At 36.1% G+C, this 25,941-nt stretch overlaps 7 protein-coding genes across 7 annotated transcripts; 3 read left to right on the forward strand and 4 right to left on the reverse strand.

Annotated features, from left to right (window-relative positions):
• Nucleotides 1-1,793: 1,793 nt before the first annotated feature.
• LOC139884661 (probable beta-D-xylosidase 2) lies at nt 1,794-5,456 on the reverse strand. Its single transcript, XM_071868663.1, is given in 6 exon segments — nt 1,794-2,413; nt 2,487-2,612; nt 2,615-2,899; nt 2,984-3,602; nt 3,821-4,099; nt 5,052-5,456. Coding segments are annotated over 6 exon segments (2,334 nt in total).
• A 3,754-nt stretch (nt 5,457-9,210) lies between these two features.
• LOC139884664 (uncharacterized) lies at nt 9,211-9,729 on the reverse strand. Its single transcript, XM_071868666.1, has one exon. The coding sequence runs from the start codon at nt 9,727-9,729 to the stop codon at nt 9,211-9,213; it is 519 nt and encodes a 172-aa protein (XP_071724767.1).
• Nucleotides 9,730-10,290: 561 nt separating this feature from the next.
• On the reverse strand, nt 10,291-11,706 carry LOC139884659 (small COPII coat GTPase SAR1A). Its single transcript, XM_071868662.1, has 3 exons — nt 11,578-11,706; nt 11,327-11,458; nt 10,291-10,611 (listed from the first exon to the last, which is right to left on the reverse strand). The coding sequence occupies exons 1-3, from the start codon at nt 11,704-11,706 to the stop codon at nt 10,291-10,293; spliced, it is 582 nt and encodes a 193-aa protein (XP_071724763.1).
• A 1,015-nt stretch (nt 11,707-12,721) lies between these two features.
• On the forward strand, nt 12,722-13,014 carry LOC139884662 (large ribosomal subunit protein eL29z-like). The gene is made up of 2 exons (XM_071868664.1): nt 12,722-12,823; nt 12,928-13,014. Exons 1-2 carry the CDS (start codon nt 12,722-12,724, stop codon nt 13,012-13,014), a joined length of 189 nt encoding a protein of 62 aa, XP_071724765.1.
• A 1,383-nt stretch (nt 13,015-14,397) lies between these two features.
• On the reverse strand, nt 14,398-15,172 carry LOC139884658 (universal stress protein A-like protein). Its single transcript, XM_071868661.1, has 4 exons — nt 14,995-15,172; nt 14,796-14,908; nt 14,581-14,699; nt 14,398-14,482 (listed from the first exon to the last, which is right to left on the reverse strand). Exons 1-4 carry the CDS (start codon nt 15,170-15,172, stop codon nt 14,398-14,400), a joined length of 495 nt encoding a protein of 164 aa, XP_071724762.1.
• Nucleotides 15,173-21,130: 5,958 nt separating this feature from the next.
• On the forward strand, nt 21,131-23,094 carry LOC139884665 (uncharacterized). Its single transcript, XM_071868667.1, has 7 exons — nt 21,131-21,268; nt 21,347-21,418; nt 21,770-21,837; nt 22,162-22,282; nt 22,675-22,764; nt 22,860-22,952; nt 23,041-23,094. Exons 1-7 carry the CDS (start codon nt 21,131-21,133, stop codon nt 23,092-23,094), a joined length of 636 nt encoding a protein of 211 aa, XP_071724768.1.
• Nucleotides 23,095-23,909: 815 nt separating this feature from the next.
• Nucleotides 23,910-25,826, forward strand: LOC139884666 (uncharacterized). Its single transcript, XM_071868668.1, has one exon. It carries the CDS (start codon nt 23,910-23,912, stop codon nt 25,824-25,826), a length of 1,917 nt encoding a protein of 638 aa, XP_071724769.1.
• The last annotated feature ends 115 nt before the right edge of the window (nt 25,827-25,941 follow it).

Consider the following 25,941-nt stretch of genomic DNA (forward strand, 5'->3'; position numbering starts at 1 on the left):
ATATATGAAAGGCATTAAATTAAAATAAAAATGAGAAGAAAAAAAGAAAAATTGTTCTCACAATAATTGGAACAAACATGTGAAAAGTTTCGATTTCAGCTTTGCATTTTGGCTCCACCAAATTGGAAACTGAGAGAGTTTTCATATATATGGAATCTTTTGAAGCTCTCAACTCTGTCAGTTAATGTTTTAAAGTTGACAATATTAAATTATGAAGCTTTCGATGGAAAAAAGAAATAGAATATTTATTTACCATATATATACCTTGCTCTCTCAATCCAGTACTGTGTATTCATCTCCTTTTGCTATCATACAAGGAAAAAGTTTTGGTGCAATGTATTTTTCCCCACAACAGAGCATTAGATTCCCGTGAATATATAAACAAAACTTGAAATCCAAGTTAGGAATATAACATGTTAATTGACCTTAATAAATCATTTTATAAAGTAACTCCTTATACTTAAAACTTTGTATATGTGAGAGACCATTACATTATAGAGTTACTTGGAAGGGATTAGATTTAAACTTGATCAATCATTGTGTAAGTAATATCTGCAACGTCCGTAATTGTCCTAAACTCGACATGTGAAACAATAAATTAGCATACTCATAATGGTACCCTACATGATAATTCATATACTGCCAATTAAAACAAAAGGTAATTATGATTTTGATTTTGGAGGACGAAAACTAATCTATGTTCCAGTCAATTAGTAGTACTAATTCAAAAAAGAAGTAAAAAGTCGTCATAGCAAGTCTTCATGGCCCTGCATGATTTGCTTTATATGACAAAAGTTTAAGACATGTTGATGCAAGTCCATTTTGTTTCTAAAATCAGAAGGCCCAGTAAAATGTCCTTAACAAAACGACTTTTCAAAGTTCACGCTCTTTCTTTTATGATAACACGAGGGGTTTTTATTCATTCATCAATCCAAATCGGAGATGTGATACATAAAAATCGATAACCGTCTCCGTCCATTAATTTTAATGGATGAGTCAATTACTGTCTCTGCTAGCATATACAAAAGAGCACGAAACAATTTTTGTAGATAAGCGTTTGATCTTATAGATTATGTTTCTAGACGACAAAAAATAGGTGTCACTATCGTTGATAACAATTAAAGCATCCAATTCAAAAAAGTACGAGCAATGCCGTAGGATTGAGCAAGCGAAACCCCGTTGATTCAAAAAGAACACGAGCAGATTGAGCAAGAAAAACCCCGTTGATTCAAAAAGAACACGAGCAATGCCGTAGGATTGAGCAAGAAAAACCCCATTGAAAATAATTGTAGCTATTGAGCAAACAAATTTAACGCTCTTAAAGAGGATAGCCACCAAACAAAATTGAGTCATGCTAAATGTTTCATATTTGAGTATCTAGAACCGAAGATAATGAAACAATGATAGTATGTCTTACCTTGAAATTTCAAGTTTCAGATTTTAACAATCTGAGACGATAGATAATTAATATCTCATTCAAGATTATCGATACGAGTTATCTTCAGTCCCCAACACTTGAACTCAATTTAAAACTTAGTCCCCCCGGCTCACTTAAGTCCAGCTTTACTTCAAAGTTTCATATATACGGACCTATAGTGATCAATACGAAATCCATCAAAGCATGTCCAAGTATTCTTTTATCTCATTCATTCATTCATTCAATTCTCAAATGCGTTGGTTCGCATTTAAGTTATATTCATCTTAGATGAACTACAAGAATATTAAATATGACATTCAACAATTCCCAAAAAAGAATCAAAAATATCTTAATCAAACTTTATGATACCTAAAAATCAATTCTTGATGACTCCTAGAGTCTCTGCTTTAAGAGACACAGAGTGCTTCAAATCACCATTGATCGAAATACTATGTTGACCCATCGGAATCCTTCGAATCCCAAATTTATCGACGATGCTCAAATACTTGCATACGTGAATATTAATCCCAACCCTCTGTAATCCTCTCGCAGGCACGTTGACTTTGCGGAAAGCGACCAGCTGTCTCTGTGGGGCCCAGTGCGACGATCCTTCCGGCGGAGACGAGTAAACGAGCAGAGTCTGAGAGCCGTCGACGGAGCCGGTGTTCTTGATATCCAATTCGAGAGATATGGAGAGCTTGCTACACCTGGCGTGAGTTATTTTGACTGCCTTGTCCGAGAGGGTAGTGGTATTGGTGGCGGGGCCACGGCGGTGGCCGTCTAGAGGGACGGAGACAATGGTGGGTGCATTGGCGATTGTGTGGATGAAGTAAGTGTAGCTTAGTCCATGGCCAAATGGGTAGATAACAGGGCCTTTGTAGAATCTATAAGTTCTTCCAGGATAGTTTGTCGATTGGCTTGATCTCATATCCATATTTGTCATTGGTAGGTTCTTAAGGTAATCTTGTGGATACCACGTCATCGGCAATTTCCCTCCTGAAAACCAAATTTTGGTCACAAAAGGAAATACATTTTAGAAAAATGAAACGAAATTTTGAAATAATCAAACCTGGATTAATGGTTCCAAACACGGCATCGGCAATGGCTGCACCGCCAGCTTGACCCGGATACCCGACCCACAAAATGGAATGAATCCTCGGGTCGTTTTCGGCAAAAGAGATATCAATTGGGCCCCTGACATTAGGACTAGCACCGTGGGCCCCTTTGAGGCCTTGGCGACTTTGGTGATCAGCTCTTGTTGTCAGCCTGGTAGGAGCAGGTGGGTCCTGTCCCTCGTCTCAGCTTCGACAGACTGGTCAAGGCCCATCACTAGAACGGTGGCGTCCGCCTGACTGGCGGCAGTCACGGCCGCACCGAATTTCCTATCGTCAAGGCATGCCACGTCTGCACAACCTGGCGCGTGGATGGTCTTCATGTACTTTCTTAGTCCTTGTAATGGGGTTGTGTATCCACATGCAACACCTAATGGGCCCAAAACTAGTTACTAAAAGCCCATTATAGAAAAATCAGGATTATTTATTGTCATGCACAAAATTAATAAATTACCGGCGTAGTTTCCGATCATGGTGGTGGTGACATTCGAATTAGGCCCAATAACGGCGACGGTCCGATGGTGGTGAGAGAGTAAAGGCAGTACCCGTTCGCGGTTCTTGAGAAGCACAATGCCTTGTCTAGCTGCTTCGAGGGCGAGATCTTGATGGGCTGGGCTACAAACATCACTTGGGCCCAATTTCCCATAAGGGTGGGCTGACGGCTCACCGTCAAACATACCCAACCTCATTTGCACGGTCAATGTGTTGATTAGTGCATTATTGACCTCCTCTTCACTCAATAGCTTTTTCTTCACTGCTGCCTCCGTATGTATACCTAGGAAGGGCCCACAGTCCAAATCCAAACCTGCTCTAATGGCGTCAGCCGCCGCCTCTTCCGGCGTCGATGTATAATGTTGGTTGTCGAAATACACGCCGACGGAGTCGCAATCCGATACGATGTAACCGTCGAGACGCCATTGTTCGCGAACGGTCTTTTTAAGGAGATTTGGGTCAGCGCAAGTGGGGACGCCGTTGACTTGATTATAAGAGCACATAACACTGGCGACGTTACCGTCTTTGACGCACATCTGAAACGGAATGTCAAATGTATCCACAATGTCTTGCCTGCTTACCTGTAATAAACACGTGCCAATAAAAGTTCCCACGTGAGAAACAATAAAATCATTGGTGAATGCCACTTGCGTTGCAAGTTGCAAAACATAAGTAAAAAAGACCGATCCAGCTGTGTATAACGTTTTGATGTTTGTTTGTTTGGCGAGAATCGTGATTTATAAGCAAAGTAGGATTAAGACAAGATGATGACAAAAATGTAAAAACAAGCAAACAAGACCTTAGCATTGAAGTGGAAGCGATCAACCCCATTCCAGTTATCGAGGTCGTAGGCAGTGAAGTGCTTGCAACACGCCGCCACTTTCAACCTGTTACCGTCGTTTCCCTGTAGACCTTTAACGTAACTGGCAGCGTAGATACCGGCTAAAACAGGATCTTCACCGGGAGTTTCCTGTCCCCGGCCCCACCTTGGGTCCCTAAATATGTTCACGTTTGGGCTCCAATATGTCAGCCCAGCCCCGCCTCCATTGTACATTGCTCGTGCTTCATCTGACACTACCTACGCAAACAACTTGATCATTAATTACAGTACTAATTAAACTTTTTATAATCTCCCAAATAAACAGCCCTTAACCACTTTGGTTAACATAAACATAGAATGAACATTAGGTAGTGTAAAATAGGCGTGCTTAATTTCCCAATTGATTAAAGTCATTAACTACTCCGTACAACAGATTAAGGTGGTCTTAGATGGAGAGGTTTATGGATAATCTGTTTATATTGTTTGATGCTTGGTATAAAAGTACACATCCAGCCGAAATATTTATGATTGGTCCCTTATCCCATACTTTATAACTATTCTAGTAGATATATGTCTCGTGACAGGAAATTGCATTCTTCAAGATTGTGCTCTACCCAATCTATCGACGGCTCAGATTTAATTTGGTGCGTATATAGGCATCATTTGAAAGTGACCCCCAAGTGCAAGTTGTGTGACTGAGTGACTGGTTATAGTATATTGTTTTAAAGCAAGATTCGTCCGTCCATAATTTGTAGTATGACCAACCTACCATATCTGAATCATAAAATCAGATCTGATATGATAAGTTACACTTTGATTATAGTAGAACAGAGCGCACAGCATCAAAATAAATAAAATAAAACAATGGCCGAGTTTTTTTCTTTTTAATTTTTTTCTAATGATACTAAAATATGATGAAATGAATTATTTGAACGCTTCATTTAATACTATACCAATACCAAATGTACTTAATAATTGAAACAAGTAGCAAAAGCAGAGAACTCTGAAAGCTCAAAGATTTAAGCTTTGTTGAACAACGACTACACAATCTAACATAATATCATTCGAATGTACCGATGGACGATCATGATCATCCACACGTCTCGAAATTTAACATTTATGTACTACATAATTATTCATCAGATAAATAAAGCATCACTCTAATAGGAATTTGTATTTCATAAATTAGAAAGGAAAAAATATTAATTACCTGTCCAATGGCTTCCCACAAAGTAGCGTTGAAAGAAGCAGCGGTGGTGATGACTTGAGGGAAACTAGTGGCGCCGGGGAATGCACCACCGAACTTGGTTCCGGGCCCCACGTTGGAGACACCGTGAAGAGCCTCCGACCACCACTCATACCCTCTGATCCCTAGCCGTGGAACCGCCGAAGCAGTGTTGACTAGTAGCTTGACTTTCTCTTGCAATGTCAGCCTCCCAACGAGGTCCCTCACTCGCTTGTGTATTGGCATCTTCACTCTGCAAAACGGCAGCCTCATCGTCATTTCATTGTTCGGGTCACAAGCAAACGGTTCAACTCCGGCTTGAGTAATTGTTACCACCACTCCCATTAGGAGTGTAATTATCAAGAGGGTAGTGGTGGTGCTACAAGCCATTAGAGTTAGCTTGTGGATTTTATTTCTCTTTTAAAGTTTTTGAGAGATGGGATGCAAAAGTGTGTATTTATATAGTGTGTTATGTGCCAAACGGTACGTTTTAAAGTGATGTAAGAGAAAGAGATGGGCTTTGCTTTCATTTTTGGATCTCCTGATTAAAGTTTGTTAGTAATAGTAATAACAAGAAGAAGAAAAAAAGTAAGAAATGTTGCTTTGAGTAGTGGTAGTCTAACAACATTTGCAAGTTGTTGACTGGATAATCTTATTTATTAAGTTTTGATTAATTTCCAAATTATGTATACAAGTACTTTAGATAAATTAATGATCATCAAAAAAGAAACTTTAGATAAATTGAAGTCAATTCAACTGCCACTTTCTTAATAGCAACATTGAAGAAAAGTATAGTTGATGCATGACATTTTCTTTGTAGCTGTTAAGGTTTTTTAAAATGTTATAGATATTACTTGCAATAAATTTCTAATTTTGAATTTTAGCAACTTTTAAATTCACATAATGGTTGCCAAAGACCAGATGCCCATCATCACTAAGTGAGTCTGATATGTATTGATGGCAAATCAAATAATTCAATACAGTATATGGCTTAGCTTGAAAGGGAGGCCAGGAAGGATACCCAATCACAGATATGGACGGTGAATTTAACTCTTCCTTTTTGGTATTGGCATATATTGTATAGAAGAATAAATGAATATTTACTGATCAACATTAAATAATCCAGAACAAGAAAAAAGAAATTGACAGGGAATCTCAGACGATGAAATATTAGTGGGTGATCATCTACAATTTCGGCGGTGCAACTTTAGAAAAATCTTTAATTCAATGCACTCAGACCTAGAAGCGAACTTATGTCTTACTTCTCTATAAAACTATAGATTATAATATTAGTATTGGTAATCTAGTTCTGAAACATACTTATACTATATCGATATATATGCTTAAAATGGTCAAAATTCAATTTTAAAAATATTTATTGAAGATATGATTTACTTGAACAACAGTACTGTACTGTCAGTGTATTAATCTTGGAGCAATAGTAAATATGACGAGACGATTCGTGCGTTTTGATAACATTATCTTTCATCTTCAAGTTGCAAAATCAATCATGCATTATTTAACTACTCTTTGATTTTTTGCTTCACATATTAATTGCGACTAACAAACTACTCTTTGATACAACTGGCATTTACCTCCATATTTTCCTTAAGTTAATGTGCATCAGAAATTAAATTTACACCACAGTGCTTCACTAATTTGAAAATGAGAACTGTTTTATTTTATAAACTATGGTAATAACAAGACACGCGTTGCTATTTTTTATTTTGTACTGTGAATTTTTATTTTTCTTCCAAAAATCGAAGAGATAATATTGGATTATAAACAAGCTTTTCGAATGACCTCTGTTCTAATTGGAGTACCTACCAATTATAGTGATTAGGGTTTGTACCAGATTGACCCTGAAGGTTGAAAATGGTACATATGTCCATAGGTATTTTGGCAAACTTAATTTGCGGTTGAGTGATGGAACACGGGTACAGTACATTTTTGCACAGTAAACCCAAATGGTGAACAGAAAAGAGTCGGACCGGATTTTGAAATGCCGGTCCGACTAATTACCACTAATCACCTTAATTAACACACAAAACCGGCTGTGGGATTGCCGGTTCTAAGCAAAATCGGCGTTGTCGTTGCCGGTCGAAGCAAGACCGGCTTTGTCGTTGCCGGTCATGCCGTGAAAATAAAAAAAAAAAAAAAAAAAATTGGACCGGCAATGAGGCTGCCGGTCCTGTTCAATAAGGCAACAACTCGGAATGCGCTCAACAAGCCTGCAACTTGGAATCTTACAACTTGGAACAGCTCAGAATATAGGTTGATTCCAAGTTGCAGGCTTGTTGAGCGCATTCCGAGTTGTAGCCTTATTGAACTGGACCGGCAATAAGGCTGCCGTCCAGTTCAATAAGGCTACAACTCGGAATGCGTTCAACAAGCCTGCAACTTGGAATCAACCCATATTCTGAGCTGTTCCAAGTTGTAAGATTCCAAGTTGCAGGCTTGTTGAGCGCATTCCGAGTTGTTGCCTTATTGAACAGGACCGGCAGCCTCATTGCCGGTCCAATTTTTTTTTTTTTTTTTATTTTCACAGCATGACCGGCAACGACAATGCCGGTTTGGTGTGCTCCGACCGGCAACAACGATGCCGGTTTTGATTAGTGCTTAATTACAAAATTAATCAGTCCGACCGGCATTCCCATTGCCGGTCGGACTACATCCGTTCACCCCTCCGTTTTCCGTTTACAAATGTTTACATGTATTAAAAAAAATATACATATGTAATTTTCTGGATGGAACACAGCCAAAATTTCTCTGTTCTGTAATTAAGGATTTATATATAGCATTGGATTGAATTAAGTGTACGTAAATAATAAAGGAATTTGGTGAAAAAGGGGTAGTAGGTTTCTAGGAAAGTTTCCCTAGGCAAGTTGCAGGAGTTTGTCCCCTTTTCTTTTCCTAAGAATCTCCATTCTCAAGAGTCTAAGATCCCTTCCTCAAAAAAAAAAGTCAAGATCCCCTAGTCATCTTCTCAATAAAATAAAAAATAAAATTCCTCCTGTCTGGTAAAATGGCATCGGGCCCTTTATAGTCAGGCCTGGCCCATTCACCTAACGATAAAATTTACCGATTTACGTCTTAAAATGTTCTAGATCCGTTTTTTTTGAAGCAAATCGGAGTTTTACCATTTGACGGGTATACAAACCCTTCCTAAAGATTTCTCTAAAAGACATCTAGCAATCACTAAGCTAGCTCTCAACAACTATACACTCACTAAATATTAAAACTTTCATACGAGAATAAGTACACCGGATCACGCTTTTCGATGAGCGACCCTTGCAGACCACTATAGGTCGAACATGGCCAAATAACGTTGTACGACCCTTTTTCTGGCGACAACCAATCTCATTCTGACTACCGCGAAATCTCTAACAAAACACCTCCTATCCTAATTCAGCAATACTACTCTTTAATAAAAAAAAAAAAAAAAAAAAACGACAATATGACAGAGATCGATCACTCTCTCTCATTTTCTTTTCTTTTTCTCAACCTCTCTTTACTCTTTCAACTCTTTATCTTATTTTGGTAATTTGGTGCAACATAAGAATTCTTTTGCAACTTGCTCACCGTCATTTCTCCAGTTATATTCAAGTCTAAATCTTTAGATTTGAGGTGATGGTACGGGCCGGGCCGGGCCGTTAAACTGTCAGCACCTGGTGTTTTAAATGAAAGCATGCGTTCAGTGGCGGATTCTCCAGGAAACTCTTTCAGAGCTTATATATTCTACTGTACTAATTATACAATTGAAAATATTCGAAACTTCAAAAGAAAGATAATTTGTTTTAAATTCGAGAGATGATTTCTACAGAAAGATAAATTTAAAAGGGAACAACTCACCTTAGGACTGGGGGAAGAGTAAGTTTTCTAAGTTACATAGTCGTAAACTTCTGTTCTATTCAGAATTCTAGCTAGTCCAAATTTGGTTTGATTTCAAATTTAGTCTTTTGATTCGAATTCCTGCAATGTCAGCCAGTCATAAACATTTGATAAGTAATATAATCATAATAAAATCAATTAAAATAAACAATATTTTGACAACTCTACATAGATTATTGACAGAATCCATATGAATATATATCAATTCCAGAATTATAGAAAGAAAATGGAAAACTTGCAGTTGCTATTCTTTTTAGTAACAAAATTCATGAATAGTCTCCAAAGCAGGACGCCACCGATTCCTCTTTACACTCACAGAGCAATAACGTTGGAAGTTATTTACGTTCCCTTTCATTTTCATAAATCTCGACGATAATAATCCTTTCTTAATATAACCACCGCACATCGTCGTTATATTGAGAATCTCAGCATCAGTAGCCATAGTGTTTAACGGCCTGCTTGCGTGGACTAGAGCATAAAAGTTTCCCTCCAAAAGCTCACAGTCGGGTTCCATGGCAGTTATCCGTCGAGTTGTGAGTATATCAATGACTGAACAAACAAAGTGTTGTGGTTCCTCTATCATTAATCCTATAGCCTTTACAGGTACCTTGATTTTCTTCAGCCTTCCTTCTCTATCGATCAGTTTCGCTGTTCTTGAGCCTCTCCACTGTCCTACAACGGCGCAGGATTTGTAGTTTCCCATTAATTCCTGGAATAGTTTCACTCTCTGAATATCAGAATATATACTTGAGAGTGAGGGGATCGGTTGCATGTTTGTTTTAGTACATATATTGGAGAAAGAGCCAAAACAAGAAAAGTCAATTGGGTCAAAATAGGAAAAAGGAACCTGATTGCATGCTGGAAAAAAAGAGTATGCAAAAAAGGAACAAACTTTAAGCGGACCTGATTTCTTTTTTATATTTTCCTCAATTGAGAATTTTGGGATGACCAAATCTGAAACAAATCTTCAGTTACTTATATAGAATACTTTCTACAAAGAGATCAAACTGATGCATGATGATAGTCTATTGATTAACAATCTTTATGACCAGCAATTCATTCGAAACATAATATTTTTAAGGACAATTATAAAGAAATGGCAAGCCCATTGTACAAACAAGAATACCAAAGAAATTTTCTGCCACAAAGTAAATTTTACAATGCAGAGACAACAATATGTCGATACCCTCTTTCCAAACACAAGCACATCCAAACTTACACAGCACTTTGACACTAAATCAAACAGGAACAAACACAATCTTAGGTAAGGAAAAGCATGGTGGTAATTTTTCTTGACAGTCTCTTGATATTTCATTCTAAACCAACCACTAGCCTAGTTGATATATTGAGAGACCCATTTGAAGCCATCACCATATCCCATTTTCCGAACAATGCTGCACATGAATACTTCCAAGGGGCGAACATTTGAATCTGCAAGGTTGACTTTTCCCTTGCCAGTTGTGAAGTTGGTCAGGCCGAGGTGGTAACGCAACTCGTCCTCAGAGGCAGCGTATGGTATGTCAATTTTGTTTCCCAACACGAGAAATGGAACATTGGCTAGAGACTCATCGGAAAGGAGTGCATCCAATTCCTTTTTGGATTCAGCAAATCTCTCTTTATCAAAGGCATCCACAAGGTACACCACAGCATCCACCTAAGTCAACAAAGAAAGGATATCTACCAATTTACAGTGATACGAATTTAAGATCAACGAAGAAAATAAAAAAGAAGACATGAAACTAGCATAGGAAAGAATACAAGTTATTGTTTCAAATAGAACTTGCTTGCTGGCATTCTGCTTTGGTGGCTTGTCCCAACTTCATTTTCAGTGAACAAATTGTTCATACCAATAGATCCATGAAGAAGATATATGTTTATACAATCATACAACTGACATATACATGGTTCAATGGATAGCAGTTGGTTGCACAACAGCTTAAAGCGAGGGTATCATGTAAAGATGGCAAAAACAATTACATAAGAAATAAAAACTCAACTAAATACGAGTAATTTTTTCCAGGGAGAAACTACTATTGGAATAAAATGGCATCTATCTTTATGCAATGCATCAAAAGAAAGAAAGCCACTCTTGGGGTATATATAGCAAGTTCAAACAGTATTATAGTTTCTGACCAGCTCAACCGACAAAGAAATCAAAAGCATCAAACTTAGAAACTGGCATGAAATGGTACTAGTGACAGTGGTTCAAAGACACTCAACAACTCTGAGTAAAGGCAATTAGCTCAACTCGGAAAGAATTTAAAAAAAAAAGTAAAATTTCTAAACTAGGCAACGATCGAAAACAAAAACACATACGGAGAAAGTTAAGACCACAATAGATACGAATCCGTCTATACTCTATAGCTAACCTTAGCATAGTAATCCTTCCAGACTCTACGAGCAATCTGATGGCCTCCCAAATCAAAAGCCTTGAACTTAATTTTGCCGATACTGAGCTCCTCTGATGTTGGATACTGAGTTGGTTGATGCTGAACCAACCTCTGAAATTCAATCGAATTAAAAAGTCATTAATAAAGACAATAATTCTCCCGTGTGAAATTCCGATGAATCCAAATATGAAATTTCCGAAAAAACAAAGGAATTCTATAATAAAACCAACCTCGTCCTTCAACATGTGAAGCAAGGTAGTCTTGCCGGCGTTATCAAGACCTAGGAAGAGGATTTTAGCTTCTTTTTGCCAGAGACCGAGAGAGGCAAGGACACCATAAAACCAGTCCAACAGAAACATCGCCTTTTCCAATCAGTGGAGGAACCGAATGGAGAATTCAAAGATCAAAGTTGATCTAAAGTTGGGTTGATGATGAATCGAAGATTGGATCGTGGTCCACCTCAGATTGATGCCTCCAGAAAATCAATCAACTAAAAAAGAGGATAGAAAAATGACGAATTTCAGCGTCATTGTTGTTGACGATTCGATTCGTTGAGAGATCCCCCGGATAAATGACACAACTAACCAGGGAAATCCCACTAAATTACATGAGGGATATTACAATGGGGTCCCTAAACTATTCATATTTTTCTTTCTTAATTTGCAATTGGACCCTTCAATTAAGAACCGACGTATGTCTAGTGTTTAGGTTCTATCGTCTATAAAATCCAATGTAATCGGGTTATCGAAAATTGGAGAGTTATCTAGGGTCTTCTTTGCCTCATTGGACAGTGGATACTAACTAAAATTTTCGTCAATTAAGATTATTGTCGATTAGTCGTGAGTTATATCATATCATATTTTATAGTCATAGATAAATATTTGGGGATTCAGATTGCTTTGTAAGGATCTGAGTTCATTTTGGACACGGATTGAAGTTTTCTATTAAATCCCTCAATCCATGAACCGATGAACGTGAAAAATAAATCATGTCAAATTGTGATTAGCTACATAAAATGATTTTGGCAGGAGTTGATTCGATGAGAAAGGCCAAGGGGGACTCAAAAGAAAAGTGAAGAAATAAAGCGGGGACGAAAGTAAATTTCTGAAATCTCAAAGCCCATCAACGCAATTAAAAAAGTACTCTTATTAGTCACCTATTCGCAAAATTTCACACACTATATATTTCACCTCCTTCACAAAGATCAAAACCCTAGCTCTCATTCTGCAACTGTTGTGAAGGGAAGGCCCCGCCGATCATCTGGTAAATTCACTCTGCTCTTCCATGGCCGACTTGATAATGGATTCATTATTCTTAGCTTGTGTTATAGTATTAGTTAAGTTGATTGGTGAAGTGTTTTTTGTTTACACAGAAATGGCAAAGTCTAAGAATCACACAGCTCATAACCAGTCTCGCAAGGCTCACAGGAACGGAATCAAGAAGCCCAAGAGGCATAGACACACTTCCACCAGAGGGGTAATGTTTTTTCTTTGATTCATCTTACTTTTATCCTTTTTGTGTGTGCAGATCTTATTCACATGTAAACTGATTTCTGTTTTTTTTTCTCTTGGATGATTTAGATGGACCCAAAGTTTTTGAGGAACCAGAGGTATGCAAGGAAGCACAACAACCAGACCGGTGGTTCTGAGGCCGAGGCAGAGCAGTAGGCAGTTTTCTTATTAGCTGCATAATTCAGTAGTTGGCGATGTCTCCGGTTAGGAGTGGTTTTTGCTTGAATTATCTATTTTCATTGACAAACGAATACAATGTTTTTCGATCTTTTTCTGTATTGGCATTCGACGATTTTGCGCTTGTTATTAAATGATGATGACTATTGATGCATCTCTTGTTTGTTAATTTCTCTATGGCGGTATTTTTATTTTATTTTTGCTAAATTTATTTGCCGGGTTTTCCATGTGTCTGGCAGACCCATTGTTAGGATTGAATGACTAAGTCACATTTGGTTAAGAACTGAATGGCAAGTTTAGATGAAAGCCTTCACTTTGTTCTGTATAGTATGCTGTAGGATGTAGTTTGTTTTCATGCCTTGAAATACTAGCTTTTGCAGTCACTTTAAATGTCAATGGAAAATCATTCAATAGAAACAGTCTCCATGATCGAGTAGTTTGATAAGTCAAGGTAGCTTGGCTTTTCTTCTATTGGAGTTATGGATGTTAATAGAATTGCCTGAGGTGCCTCTGTATAGTTCTGGCTGTCGATAGTATCTCACTTAAATTGCAAACTCAAGTCTCTTCTACAGATGGTTCTGGAAATTAGTCGGCTATGTCTAGGTTACCATCGTCTGTAGCCTGTTGCTCTTTTTTTATGATTTTGAGCAGTCATTTTCCCTGAGCAGGCCGAGCCTGGCTTATCTGGTTAGAGTACTTTGTCTTTCTTTTGGAACCGTGAGATCATGGAAAGAATGAGCAAATCCATGGTTTAAGTCGTGGCTACTGACGTGGTAGTCAATTTCAGCTAAATAATGCCTTCATTATCTTGTGTTGTTCAATTAAATCATTCTTTGGTCAGGTTGTAGTAATTAGTTAATAGGATAACTATATTACTGTGGCGAGTAGTGACTGTAATGGAAGCATCTGAATTGTATTTGACGCGGTGTAGCAAGTTTGAGGTCATGGGTTTGAACTTGGTGAGAATGAGCTGGTAGGTTATCCAGACTATAGTGAAACCTAAGGAGTATATAACCTGCTCCATGCGATTGTGATACTTGATATACTACCTCCATTTTACAATACTTATGTTCTGGTTAAAAGTGGCATTGTGTAATTTAATCAAATGCATTTAGGGTATTTTTATTGAAAAAAATATTTCTTTAAGCTTTCTTAAATTAGTAAAACATAATTCATAGCTTAGAGAAATATTTTCTTGGATAAAAATATTCTCATTATATCTAACTAGTTACACAATACCATTTGAAACCAAAACATAATCTATTGGGAAATGGAGGGAGTAGTTATGTTTATTCAAACATACAAATTTAGATACTATTTCTATGAGAATGGAAATTCGAGGAATGGCATATAAATCGGATATCAATTGTCCTTTGAACGTTTGACGATCACCACTGGACACTTGACATTCTTGGCACAGTGATCACTTACACTTCCCAGAATAGCTCTGCAAGAATAGAAATAAATATACCAGTTTTTACAACCTCAAATGCCTGAAACTAGATTATAAAGAGTAAGTTGAGTTGTTTGTACTTATTACACTACCTTTTAATGAAGCCATAACCGTGGCTGCCCATGACCAAGGTGTCTGCTCTCAGTTTGTCAACAGTACTACATATGACATCCCTAGCATCTCCACATCCGACCACTCTCTCGATTCTTATCTGCACGAAATCGATAATAATTTCATCATATTAGAAAAGAAGAAGAGAGAGAAAGATATGAGCTAGGAGTTGTTTGGAAAGTGTTAAATAGTATACATTGGTGTCGTCATAGTTACTGTAGATAGCTTCAGCTCTGTGCATGACGGAATCCACCAGTTCGCTGCTGTATTTCCTTATAGCCGCAACCGCATCATTAGAGAAAGCATACCCTGTAAGTAAAACTCAGCAGATTAGTTTAATTACTTGATAGCTGAATTAAGAAACAATTACAATTAGCTTAATTAAACCAGCTAACCTGCTGTGTCTAAGGAAGAGTAAACAGTTGGCGAAGGTTTAACGTAGAGGAGAACGAGTGTGGTGTTGTCCGTGTATTGAGATAACAAGTTCTTGAGACACCATGAAAGAGCATACATACTCTCATCACTCTCGTCCACAGCCACCACTATCCTATGCTCTTGCTTTCTGGCTTCCATGGTTTACTAATGAATGTGTTTTTAACTATGATCTGTAATAACTTGTATTTATAGACTTTTTGGACAAGTTATTGACCTCTGGATGTTGATAATGAATAGTATATAAAATGTTTTGATTAATAAAAACTCAAAGGATAATATAGGAGTTTTGCATGTGGTACATGGTTTTGAGTTCCCTTGAAGGTCATCGGTCCTAGTTTTCAATTAAAGTGTACTAGTACGACATTACGAAGATAGACGGTGATTGTGAAATCTTCCAAGAAACCTGCTTTCAGTTGGAATCTTGTCAATTACATTATGACTCATCAACGGAAGGCCTAAACTAATGACACGATAATAATCTTCTAATTTAGGATAAGCTTGTTTATTACTCTCCCCGTCTCAAATTAGATGTTAATATAAACATAATTTTTTATCCTAAATTAGATACAAATTTTGACAAGTTTAAAAAACATTAATTATGTTTTTCTATTATACCCTCAACACCTTCACCATCTTCACACTCATGTCCCCATGTACTATCCTTCACCAATTTCACCCACATATTTCATGAGAATTTTTTAGTCCATACAATCATAATTATGGTGAAAAATTAACTAAAAAACATGTTTTATTGATTTGTGTGAAATTTCCTAAATTAACATCTAATTTGGGACGGAGGGAGTATTAATTGTATTACAGTTGGTTATTTGAGTTAATAAGCTAAAAAGTTTCATTTTTCGAAAAGATATTTTCATTAAACATTACTTTATCTTTTTGTTCATAATTAAAGTTCATATAACGATCTACATCTTAACAAGACAAGTGGTTCGTTAGATTACAAAACATGTCAAAGTCATGGAACTGACCTCACCCAATCGTCCAGTGCCAATAATGCTGTGAATCTAGATATTTCGGAAAAGTAATATCATAAATTATTTCTTGATTAATTCAAAAATAAATAAATTATTTCTTGGAGTTTTAGAAGATATTTAGAAATTTTAAAGAAACTCTTATCTTCAAGATTCTTAGGATTTTAAAAGTTATACAGTCCATATCGATTCAAGATTCTTAGGATTTTAAAAGTTATACAGTCCATATCGATATATGTTGAGTTGCTATGTTAAATAATTTCCATCATAGTTTAACTCAAATATACACTTTCTCAAACAATTGAATTTGATTCTCACTTTCAAAGTGGTCTCTACTGGGAGTATATAAAGTGAATTATAAAAAATTCCAAACTTGGGAACGATATGGATCAAAATTATATGATTGGTTTATACTTCTATTTGATTTAAATAATTACCAAAATAGAAACTTTGTTTCATAACTTTGAATTATTATACTTTTCGAGATAGAATTCTAAGATGATTATTGCTCGATTAGTTAATATAATCGATTTACCTTCATTCAATGTTCCGATCCACTGTCGAGAAGGATTGTTTTGTGGGGGAAGACGATGGTGCAGTGTTTTTTTATGATTCTTATGAACCCTTTTCCTGCTTTGGTTTCTGACCATGTTCGTATTTGTGTGATATTTAACGGTATTATTTTAATATTTGTTCAAACTTTCGTTTAATTCTTCCCGATAGTCGAATTGTGGTCGACGACGTTATCGACGATATCACGGTTTTTGTGCTTCGGCCCCTAGTTTGGAGGACTAGATTTTCATCCGAGAATAGTCGCTAATTGAGACAGTTCGATTCGGTCAAATAAGCTTAATTAATAATATTCCTATATTTATATATGTGTATAAAAGAATTCTAAGATGATTAATCACCTTAATAATCTTTTTCGCTAACAAAGAAGCTTGTCATGAAGAAGAAAAAAGGGCGATGTCGTGAATGATAATGTGAGCTAGTTAGTTTAATCAAAACAAAGTTTTCTATGAATGGTCTCTACAAAGTTGCCTGTAGAGTTCAGACGTGTTTGACAAACGAAGTTGCTATGGATAGTGTCATTTTCGTATTCCATATTTGAAACCTAAACAATGAAAAGAAACACAGTATCTGTCTCCAATCCCTTATGGTTGGCTCCAATAAGCTATCTCCTTTTGCAAGCTACAATGGAAAACGACTCTTTCGGTTTCCCATACTTGAAAAACCAAACTTACAAAATATTTACTTTAAGTGAGTTTTTCCATAGACACGTCAATCTTACGAGCACAAATTAAAATATTGTCATGCCAGTTTAGGCCATTGATAATACGGGCCTGATGGGTTTATGGGCCTATAATCTGGGAATGGGATGAAATATGAAAATGTAAATATTTTGACTTGACGCCTAACGGGGCATCCGAACCGACGACGTTTTGGAATTGCGCTTCAAAGCAAAGAAATGAAACAATCAGCCATCTGCTACTCTATCCTCATCATTCGTGGGGTAACGTCATTCATTAGCAATATTATACACTATCTTCCGATTGGTCCTTCCCAATTCTATTCCATGAAGCTTTTCAAAATGATCTAACTCAGCGAAAGAGCATTCCTTTTTCCTAGCTTTTCAGCTTAATAATTTACCTTTTTTTTTGAGAATAAAATAGATTAAAAAACCTAGCAATATGTGTAGTTAAAAAAAAAGATGAACTGAATGACGAAAAATCGTGTTTGCGGATGCGAAAAAAAACGCGGCTAACAATATGCATATGTGTCTCACTTAATCCTATAATTGGCATTATTGGTGTTCGTCACGTATAATAAGTCGACAATAATTAGGCTGGGTAAGCAAGCAATAATAGATCTCGATAGTCACAACATGACGGCCATAATTTCACTTTGGGGACAAAATTATATTTAATTTCTACAGGGAAGTATTAAAATTTGGAAAGTGCATGGTAAATTACTTTAAGAGAATAAAAGTTGAAAATCAAACATAATTTCTGATAATAAAAAAGAATTAAAAACCAAAACAAAATTTCTAGATTAACGAACGTGTCAAATACCTACCGGCTTAGAATAAATTTGCATTGAGAAAAAAATAAAATTATGAGACTGCGAAGCCAATTGTATATCTTGTCGGAGGCTTGATTTTCCTGAATATATCTAGATTCTCCCATATGTGAATGTGATAGAGACATGGATGGAGTCCATCAGCTTAATCACAAAAAAATATTGTAATGGACGGCTGGGATTTATAGAGTTGCGAGTAAAATTAGGAGAAGCGTGTTAATGCAGACCACTTGCTTAAACCTTAGTAGCAATTGTAATACAAAAAACAGTTCAATGCAGTTCCTTGTTTCTTTCTTTGACATTTGCATGTCTCCAAAATTGGTGGACTGAATAAATTGCAAATAGATCGCAACGCAAGTGCCAGTGTGCCACCGTCTTGACATTTATATACAATTATTATTATAATCCCTTCTTCTCAAAATAATATCGGTAGATAAATGAAAATTATGTAATCTGTCTGAGAGAAATATCATAGAGTTTGACAAAATGACCACAAAATCACCGTTACACATAATAAAATTTTGAAGAGCGCGTTTGCGTATAATCATAGTCTTTGGGGGGGAGAGAGAGCATATTTAATATTTTAAATTATCTAGAGCCTAAAAGGTTATTAGACCATTGGTTGGAGATCGGACTGTTCAAATTCAAGTATGGAAAACAAAATTTTCAAATAGTACTGGAGCTCACATCACAGAGGAACAAAAAGAGTACTCAATTTTATGTTTGCACTTGATTCCTTTGATCAATTATCTTTTCTCACGCAACAATTCAGTGACAAGTTTACCCATACTCAACTTACATTGAAGATCATTTTCCGGTTACTAAAGTGCATTTTCTTTTATGCTCAATAAAAGGTACATTAAATATCACTTGTAAATCATTTGGTCACACAGCAATTCAATGGCCATATTCCCTCGCCCTCAATTTAGATTTCCCTCTCCCTCGATTTAGATTGAAAATAACTTTTTTTAAAAGAAAAGATTGCAGGCAACTTTCCTAAATCATTAAATATCGTTCAAGAATACTTATAAAGGGTAAATTATTTTTTTTTACGTCATATCATCTAAGGGATTATTTCAAACTATTATTTGAAAAGTAATTTTTTTATTGCAAAGATTTGAAAATCCATAATATCTACTCTAAAAAAAAATAAAATCCATGATATCTCTAAAAACCCTAACATAAATTATGTAAAAGAAATAATTATCAGTAAGATTTCTAAAGTTAATTTTTTTCGATGGTGGTACTTCTATGAAGTGCACAAATATATGTCTAGTTTAACGTCTTGGCGCTAAACCCATCAGGAGAGGTGAGGGAATCATGAATAAATAAGTATATATACCGTATCATCACTTGAAAGTGCTGATTAATGGAGAAATACAGAAAACGGAGTTATAAATTACATTTCAAATATTTCGCAATAAAATTTATTTTGATTCATTTTAAATATTTTTTTATAAAATTTATGTATATATAAATTATTTTTTCTAATATCATTTTTATATTTATTTTAATTAATATTTTATTTAAAATAAATATTTATGATTTAGAATAATAAATAAATAAATAAATAATTTATAATTTTTATTTTATCGGAGAGAATAATTTGATTCGAAAGTGAGACCGGAAAGTGGGATCCACGAAAGTGGATGTAAAAGAATCAGCCTTGTATGCGTCAAATATCGTTGCCCATGCCATATGCTACATTGACATGCCACATTCTTAGTTAAACTTTTTTTAAAAAAAATAAAAAATAAGCTTTTATTCATCCTATTTGATAATGCCTTATCTTCCATTTTACTTAATTAATAATAAAAAAAATGCCCGTAATTATAATGTCATGGGTGATGGCTAATAGAGCCTGCAAATGCGAAAGTCAACTGCAGTTTCTAATTTCCATTGAGCAATTAGATTAGATCTAATTTCCTTAAAATGCAACAACTCTATAATTAGAAACATAGTTATGATGATGATAATATTAATATAAGCAGTTAGGCACGAATGCATCTCAATTATCATCTATCTACATTTATTGGAAGAAAGTCTCACGTTCATTCATTGAGACCATTAGATTAGCCAAAAGACTTCCAATTTCAAGCTGCAGACGCGTTTAGACTCAGTCAGTCCTCGCCTCCCCTCGTCCCAACATAAAATATAAAAATCCAATTTACATAATTAACAGGAAAATAAAGTTTTACAGTTGATGATATTACATTATCGGATTTCAAAAAAAAAAACGTATACTTTCATCCCACGCTTTTTCAATCCCACGTTTTTTCGTTAGTCTAAAAAATATCATGTTTTTTCGTTAGTGATAAAATATATCCTTTCGCTATTAACTTTTCAAATATGACACATACGTAGCATCCCGTTGCGTCAGTTCACGCCTAGTCAGCTAACGAACTAATATATTTGTGATACGTGTCATTTGAATCATAAACAAATTTGACACATCAGATAAAAGTAAGCGACATGTCAATTTTTTTTATGAATCATATAACATATGTCACAAATATATTGATCGGTTAGCTGACTATGTGCCACGTATGCAAAATTAACAGTATAGGGATATGTATCCCCATTTCGAGAATTATATTTGTTGAAAGAAAAATAAAATATTTTGTTAAGAATACAAAAAACACAATTGAGAGCTACCATAAAATGTACTGTATTATATTGACACAGTGAATTACTACTGTATTATATTTTTTTGCTGCTTCTAAAAGAGTAATTTTTTTTTGACAATAGAGTAATTTAACAGATTTAGCTTACTATACTGGAATTAGGAAATGATTATCATATAAAAAAAAAAAAGAATTAGGAAATGATACATTAGGGGTATTGACGTAAATTCTTCCTCCTTTCCTTTTTTTATTTAAAGTCTAGTTTTCCACATGCAGAGAGAGAGAGAGAGAGGGAGAGAGAGAAGCAGAGGGACAGAAAACAGAACAGGCCAAGAGAGTTTTTGAAATTAAACAGCTTTTCTTCGGTTTGAATTTCTGAGTCCCTTTTAAAAATTAGGAAAAACATGGGAGAAGAAGTAATATTGTTCGTCGATGATTTGAAATTGAATCATACAGTTGCTCACTGTAGAATATGCCATGAAGAAGAGTTTGAAAGCTGCAAGAGCTTGGAAGTTCCTTGTGCTTGCTCTGGTACCGTTAAGGTGATGGAAATTTTCTCTCTGTTCCTTAAATTTGAATTTCTTTCTTTCTTTCTAAACAAAAATTTTCATTTGCATCAGTTTGCACACAGAGATTGCATTCAGAAGTGGTGTAACGAGAAAGGAAACACAACTTGTGAAATTTGTCTCCAGGTTCGCCAAAATTCCATCTTGAAATTAATCATTAATCTTACTACTACATGTTAGGATCATAGGATTATAATGGGCGAAACTTTTGTAGCCATATATTTCGGATTCGATTTTTTTGGGTTATTATCATCATCCATTTTCTTGTTGCGTAGCGAAATTTTATGGCATAAAAATTAGTCCCTCTTTTTTAGTTCAACTTTTGCTTTATGTCCAAGTCATGGAGCTCTCTTTCGATATGCTTCTATTGGCTTCCTTCTAATTAGGATACGCAATTCCATTTCCTTTACTTAAAGATAAAATCTCCCAATTCATTGATTTTTTAAGTGCTTACTTTGACTCGGATTAAATTTGCAGGAATATGAGCCTGGTTATACAGTACCTTCAAAGAAATCTCAGTTGATCGAGGCGGCAGTAACGATAAGGTAATCATTCTTAATATTTTTTTACTACACCTCGCCGGATTGTAATCCGCCGGCTTACCGGAAGCACAAACTACAATGTTGCCAGTTGGTAGCAGCATATACGCGTGTTACAAATTTTGCCAGAGAGAATTTTAATTTTATATTAGGCGAGGCGGTGTTAATTTCAAGTAAAGCGGGCGTATATTGCTTTACAACTTGCTATATAGGGGACCCCAAGTTTATACTCCAAACGTTTTAGCCCCTGTTCTTTGTATTTTTTTGGCTACCTAGTCCAAGCTAATGCAAAATCATAAATTAAAAAGAGTGGCATTTTGATAATTGCAGAGATAGTTTGCAAGTTCCCCGGAGAGAACATGAGCCGGAAAGCCCAAGAAGCGATGAGTACCCTCAATGCGCTTCATCCGTTGATTCCGGCGCCGCCTATTGCCGATGGCTAGCGCTAATGGTAATCATTTATGCGAATTTTCGATCCTAATAAAAAATATCCTTAAATATGAATGATGGACTAGTCCCAACTAAAGCTATGCTATTTAATGAAAATTATGAACTGGTAAAGATCCTTAAATATGAATGATGGACTAGTCCCAGCTAAAGCTATGCTATTTAATTTATGGGCTATAGTAGTATAGTGTACTTTTTGAGTTTAAATTCGAACAACACAACAAATGATTGAAGTTTTGCTAAATTATGTGGTCCATGACTCCACCAAATTTGAAAATAAATAAATACACAGTCAGCTAAATCCATCATGTTCGCCTTGGTTAATTTATATTTAAATTATAAGTACTAAATATGGAGTGCTTTCTTAAGGAATGATATTGAGTTTGTTGATGGCAGTTCATGGCCCTCTTACTAGTGAGACATACATACATTGTACTCGCCGGAGAAGACGAAGAAGAGGAAGATAACCCACTTCCAATCCTCATTGTAAGTGTCTCCTAAATTAATAATGTTTGTCTAATTCAATTCAATTCAATTCCTTTCTGTTGTTTTGTTAATTTGAAATTATGTCATGTGAGCAGGTGCTGATTCTAAGAGCGAGCGGAATCATACTACCAATGTACATATTAATTCGGATCATCTCACTTGTTCACAAAAGCATCCGGAGCCAACTTGTAGTTGTTGTATGTACTTAATTAATCCCTTCATTAAGTAAACAGATAATCAGATGTTATTTAATTTAATTTGGTGTATGTGTGACAGGATTCAGATGATGATGTCTCAGACTCGGACGAAGATGACGATGAAGAGCAATAGCAGTAACAATATTGAGAAAATGTAAATAAATTTTCCTATTTGTTAGTCGAGCATTGTATCGATGCTGTATTTTCACTATTTCCGGATACATATAATCACTTTCTTTGAGAAAAGAGAAGGAAAAAAAACAACAAAAAACAGAGAGCACTTAGTTGCTGGTAAATACTAACTTTGTAGTACTATCAACTATATTGGATATTTCAAATTTATTTATGAATTTAAACTGAAAACACTCTATTTGGGTATCCTGACTTGTGAATGTTTATAATGATTTTCAAGCTGCCTGAGTTTCTCTTTGCTGTAAAATGAAGTATACTAAAGTCTAAAATCATTAGGGATTGTGTAAGGTTTTGAATAATACATGATGATGTGAATCCTTATAGAATGCAATCGGAAGTCAATTCAATTTCAAGCCGATCCATGTCTGGTTCAGAAATCGGAACGCTGTTCAAGGTCTGTTTGCATCAAAATGAGTAGATATCAAACCGATCCAAGTTTCGGTTCACGATCAGTTCCGAGCTTAAATAATTTAGAGCTACTTCATGTAAATCTTAAGATTTTTTTTCCCTCGAAGTTTATTAGTATCAACATTTAAAAATAAAATAAAAATTAACTAATAATCTTGGAAATTCTAGCTAAATCGAAACCGATTTGGAATCGAGTTGAGTTAGCCAAACCAAACCGCTTTGGAATCGATTTGTGGTAGCTAAACCAAACCGGTTTGAAATTGTCACATTGGGAGATCAATGCAGCACAATTGGGACTGGCTACTGACTAGTGTTAGCTAAATCCTGACAGTGACAGCGAACCAAAAAATGGCTGTGTCTCTAACAAACACCTCCAAAACAAAGCTCTCCAGCTTCCTACGTTGTTGCTATCACATAGATCCAACTCTTCTCTTCCATGGCGAATTCCGTTCGACCGCCGATTTGGGACCCGGAGGATGGCCGCTACGGCGACATAAAAAACGACGACGTGCGGGACAGCAAGTGTGCAAACCTTATGGTAGCTCTTTGTCCTTGTCTCGTTTGCTTCATTCTTCTCCTAATTGTAGTCTCTATTGTTATCATTATCAAATTCCAATTCCTTTGCCACACCCCACTTGGCTCCCTCCTTTACAAGAACAAGTGTTAGGCTTTTCGTTGCCACCCAGCTCGAATTTAGTTAGTAGGATGTTATTTTTGCACTCGAGAGGATTATCTAGTCTTTCCGGTGGTAGTTCCCATTTAGATGATGATGCAGAAGATAATGGCTGTGAGATTGAAGTTGTTAGTGTGAAGTCTAGTATGGATTCTGAGGAAGTTGATAGGGTATGCAAGGTGATCGATGAATTGTTCGCTTTAGATCGGAACATGGAGGCAGTTCTTGATGAATGTGGGGTCAATTTGTCGCATGATCTGGTCGTACAAGTGCTTCAACGATTCCGTCATGCCAGAAAACCAGCATTTCGGTTCTTCTGTTGGGCAGGGGAGAAGCCTGGCTATGCTCATGACTCTAGGACATACAATACGATGATGAATATATTAGGAAAGACCAGACAGTTTGAGACAATGATGTCGATGCTTGAAGAAATGGGCACAAAAGAGCTTTTGACTTTGGAGACATTTTCAATTGCTATCAAGGCATTTGCTGCTTCAAAGGAGAGGAAGAAAGCCGTTGGGATCTTCGAGCTGATGAAAAAGCACAAGTTTAAAATTGGGGCTGAAACCATTAATTCCTTGCTTGATGAGCTTGGAAAGGCCAAACTTGGAAAAGAAGCTGGGACATTGTTTGAAAAGTTGAAAGATAGGTTTACTCCCAATTTGAGGACATACACTGTTCTTCTTAATGGTTGGTGCTGCGTAAAGAATTTGTTGGAGGCTGGTAAGGTATGGAACGAGATGATCGATAAAGGGTTTAAGCCTGATATTGTTGCCCACAATACTATGCTTGAAGGATTGTTGAAAAGTAAGAAGAGATCTGATGCCATAAAGTTATTTGAAGTTATGAAGGCCAAAGGCCCTTCACCTAATGTTTGGAGCTATACCATTATAGTTCGTGATCTATGCAAACAAAGAAAAATGGAGGAAGCCGTCGAGTATTTTAACGAGATGCCTAATTTCGGATGCCGGGTGGATGTTGCAGTTTATACATGTTTGATTACAGGATTTGGGAATCAGAGAAGAATGGACATAGTTTATGAATTGCTGAAAGAGATGCAAGAAAAAGGTTGTCCACCCGACAGTCGGACTTATAATGCATTGATTAAATTGATGACAAGTCAGCAAATGCCTGATGAAGCAGCAAGGATTTACAGGAAAATGATTCAGAGTGGAGTTGACCCATCGATCCACACATTCAACATGATGATGAAATCTTATTTTGGGACCAGGAATTACGAAATGGGTCAAAAAGTTTGGGATGAGATGATTAAGAAGGGTTGCTGCCCTGATGATAATTCATATACTGTTCTTATTGGGGGACTTATAAATGAGGGGAGATCGGAAGAGGCTTGTGAGTATCTCGAGGAAATGCTGGAGAAAGGAATGAAAGCTCCCCAGCTCGATTACAATAAGTTTGTGACCGATTTCTCTAAATCCGGGAAGCCTGACATTTTGGAAGAGCTGGCTCAAAAGATGAAAATTTCAGGTAAATTCGAAGTCTCCGAGGTGTTCGCAAGGTGGGCTAAGATGACGAAAAGAAGAGTTAAAAGAAGAGAATATACTATTATCGTGGATTCGCCTCATTCTTGATTGGCAACAGCCAACTTGTATGATTTTATCATACTAAGTGTTTGATTAGCTATTAGCATGTAATACTGATTTGTGTGTTGTATATAGTAATAAATAGGTTTTGAAAACATGTAAC

This window comes from Rutidosis leptorrhynchoides, unplaced genomic scaffold (assembly GCF_046630445.1).
Source record: "Rutidosis leptorrhynchoides isolate AG116_Rl617_1_P2 unplaced genomic scaffold, CSIRO_AGI_Rlap_v1 contig585, whole genome shotgun sequence".
In the NCBI taxonomy this organism is placed as follows: Eukaryota; Viridiplantae; Streptophyta; class Magnoliopsida; order Asterales; family Asteraceae; genus Rutidosis; species Rutidosis leptorrhynchoides.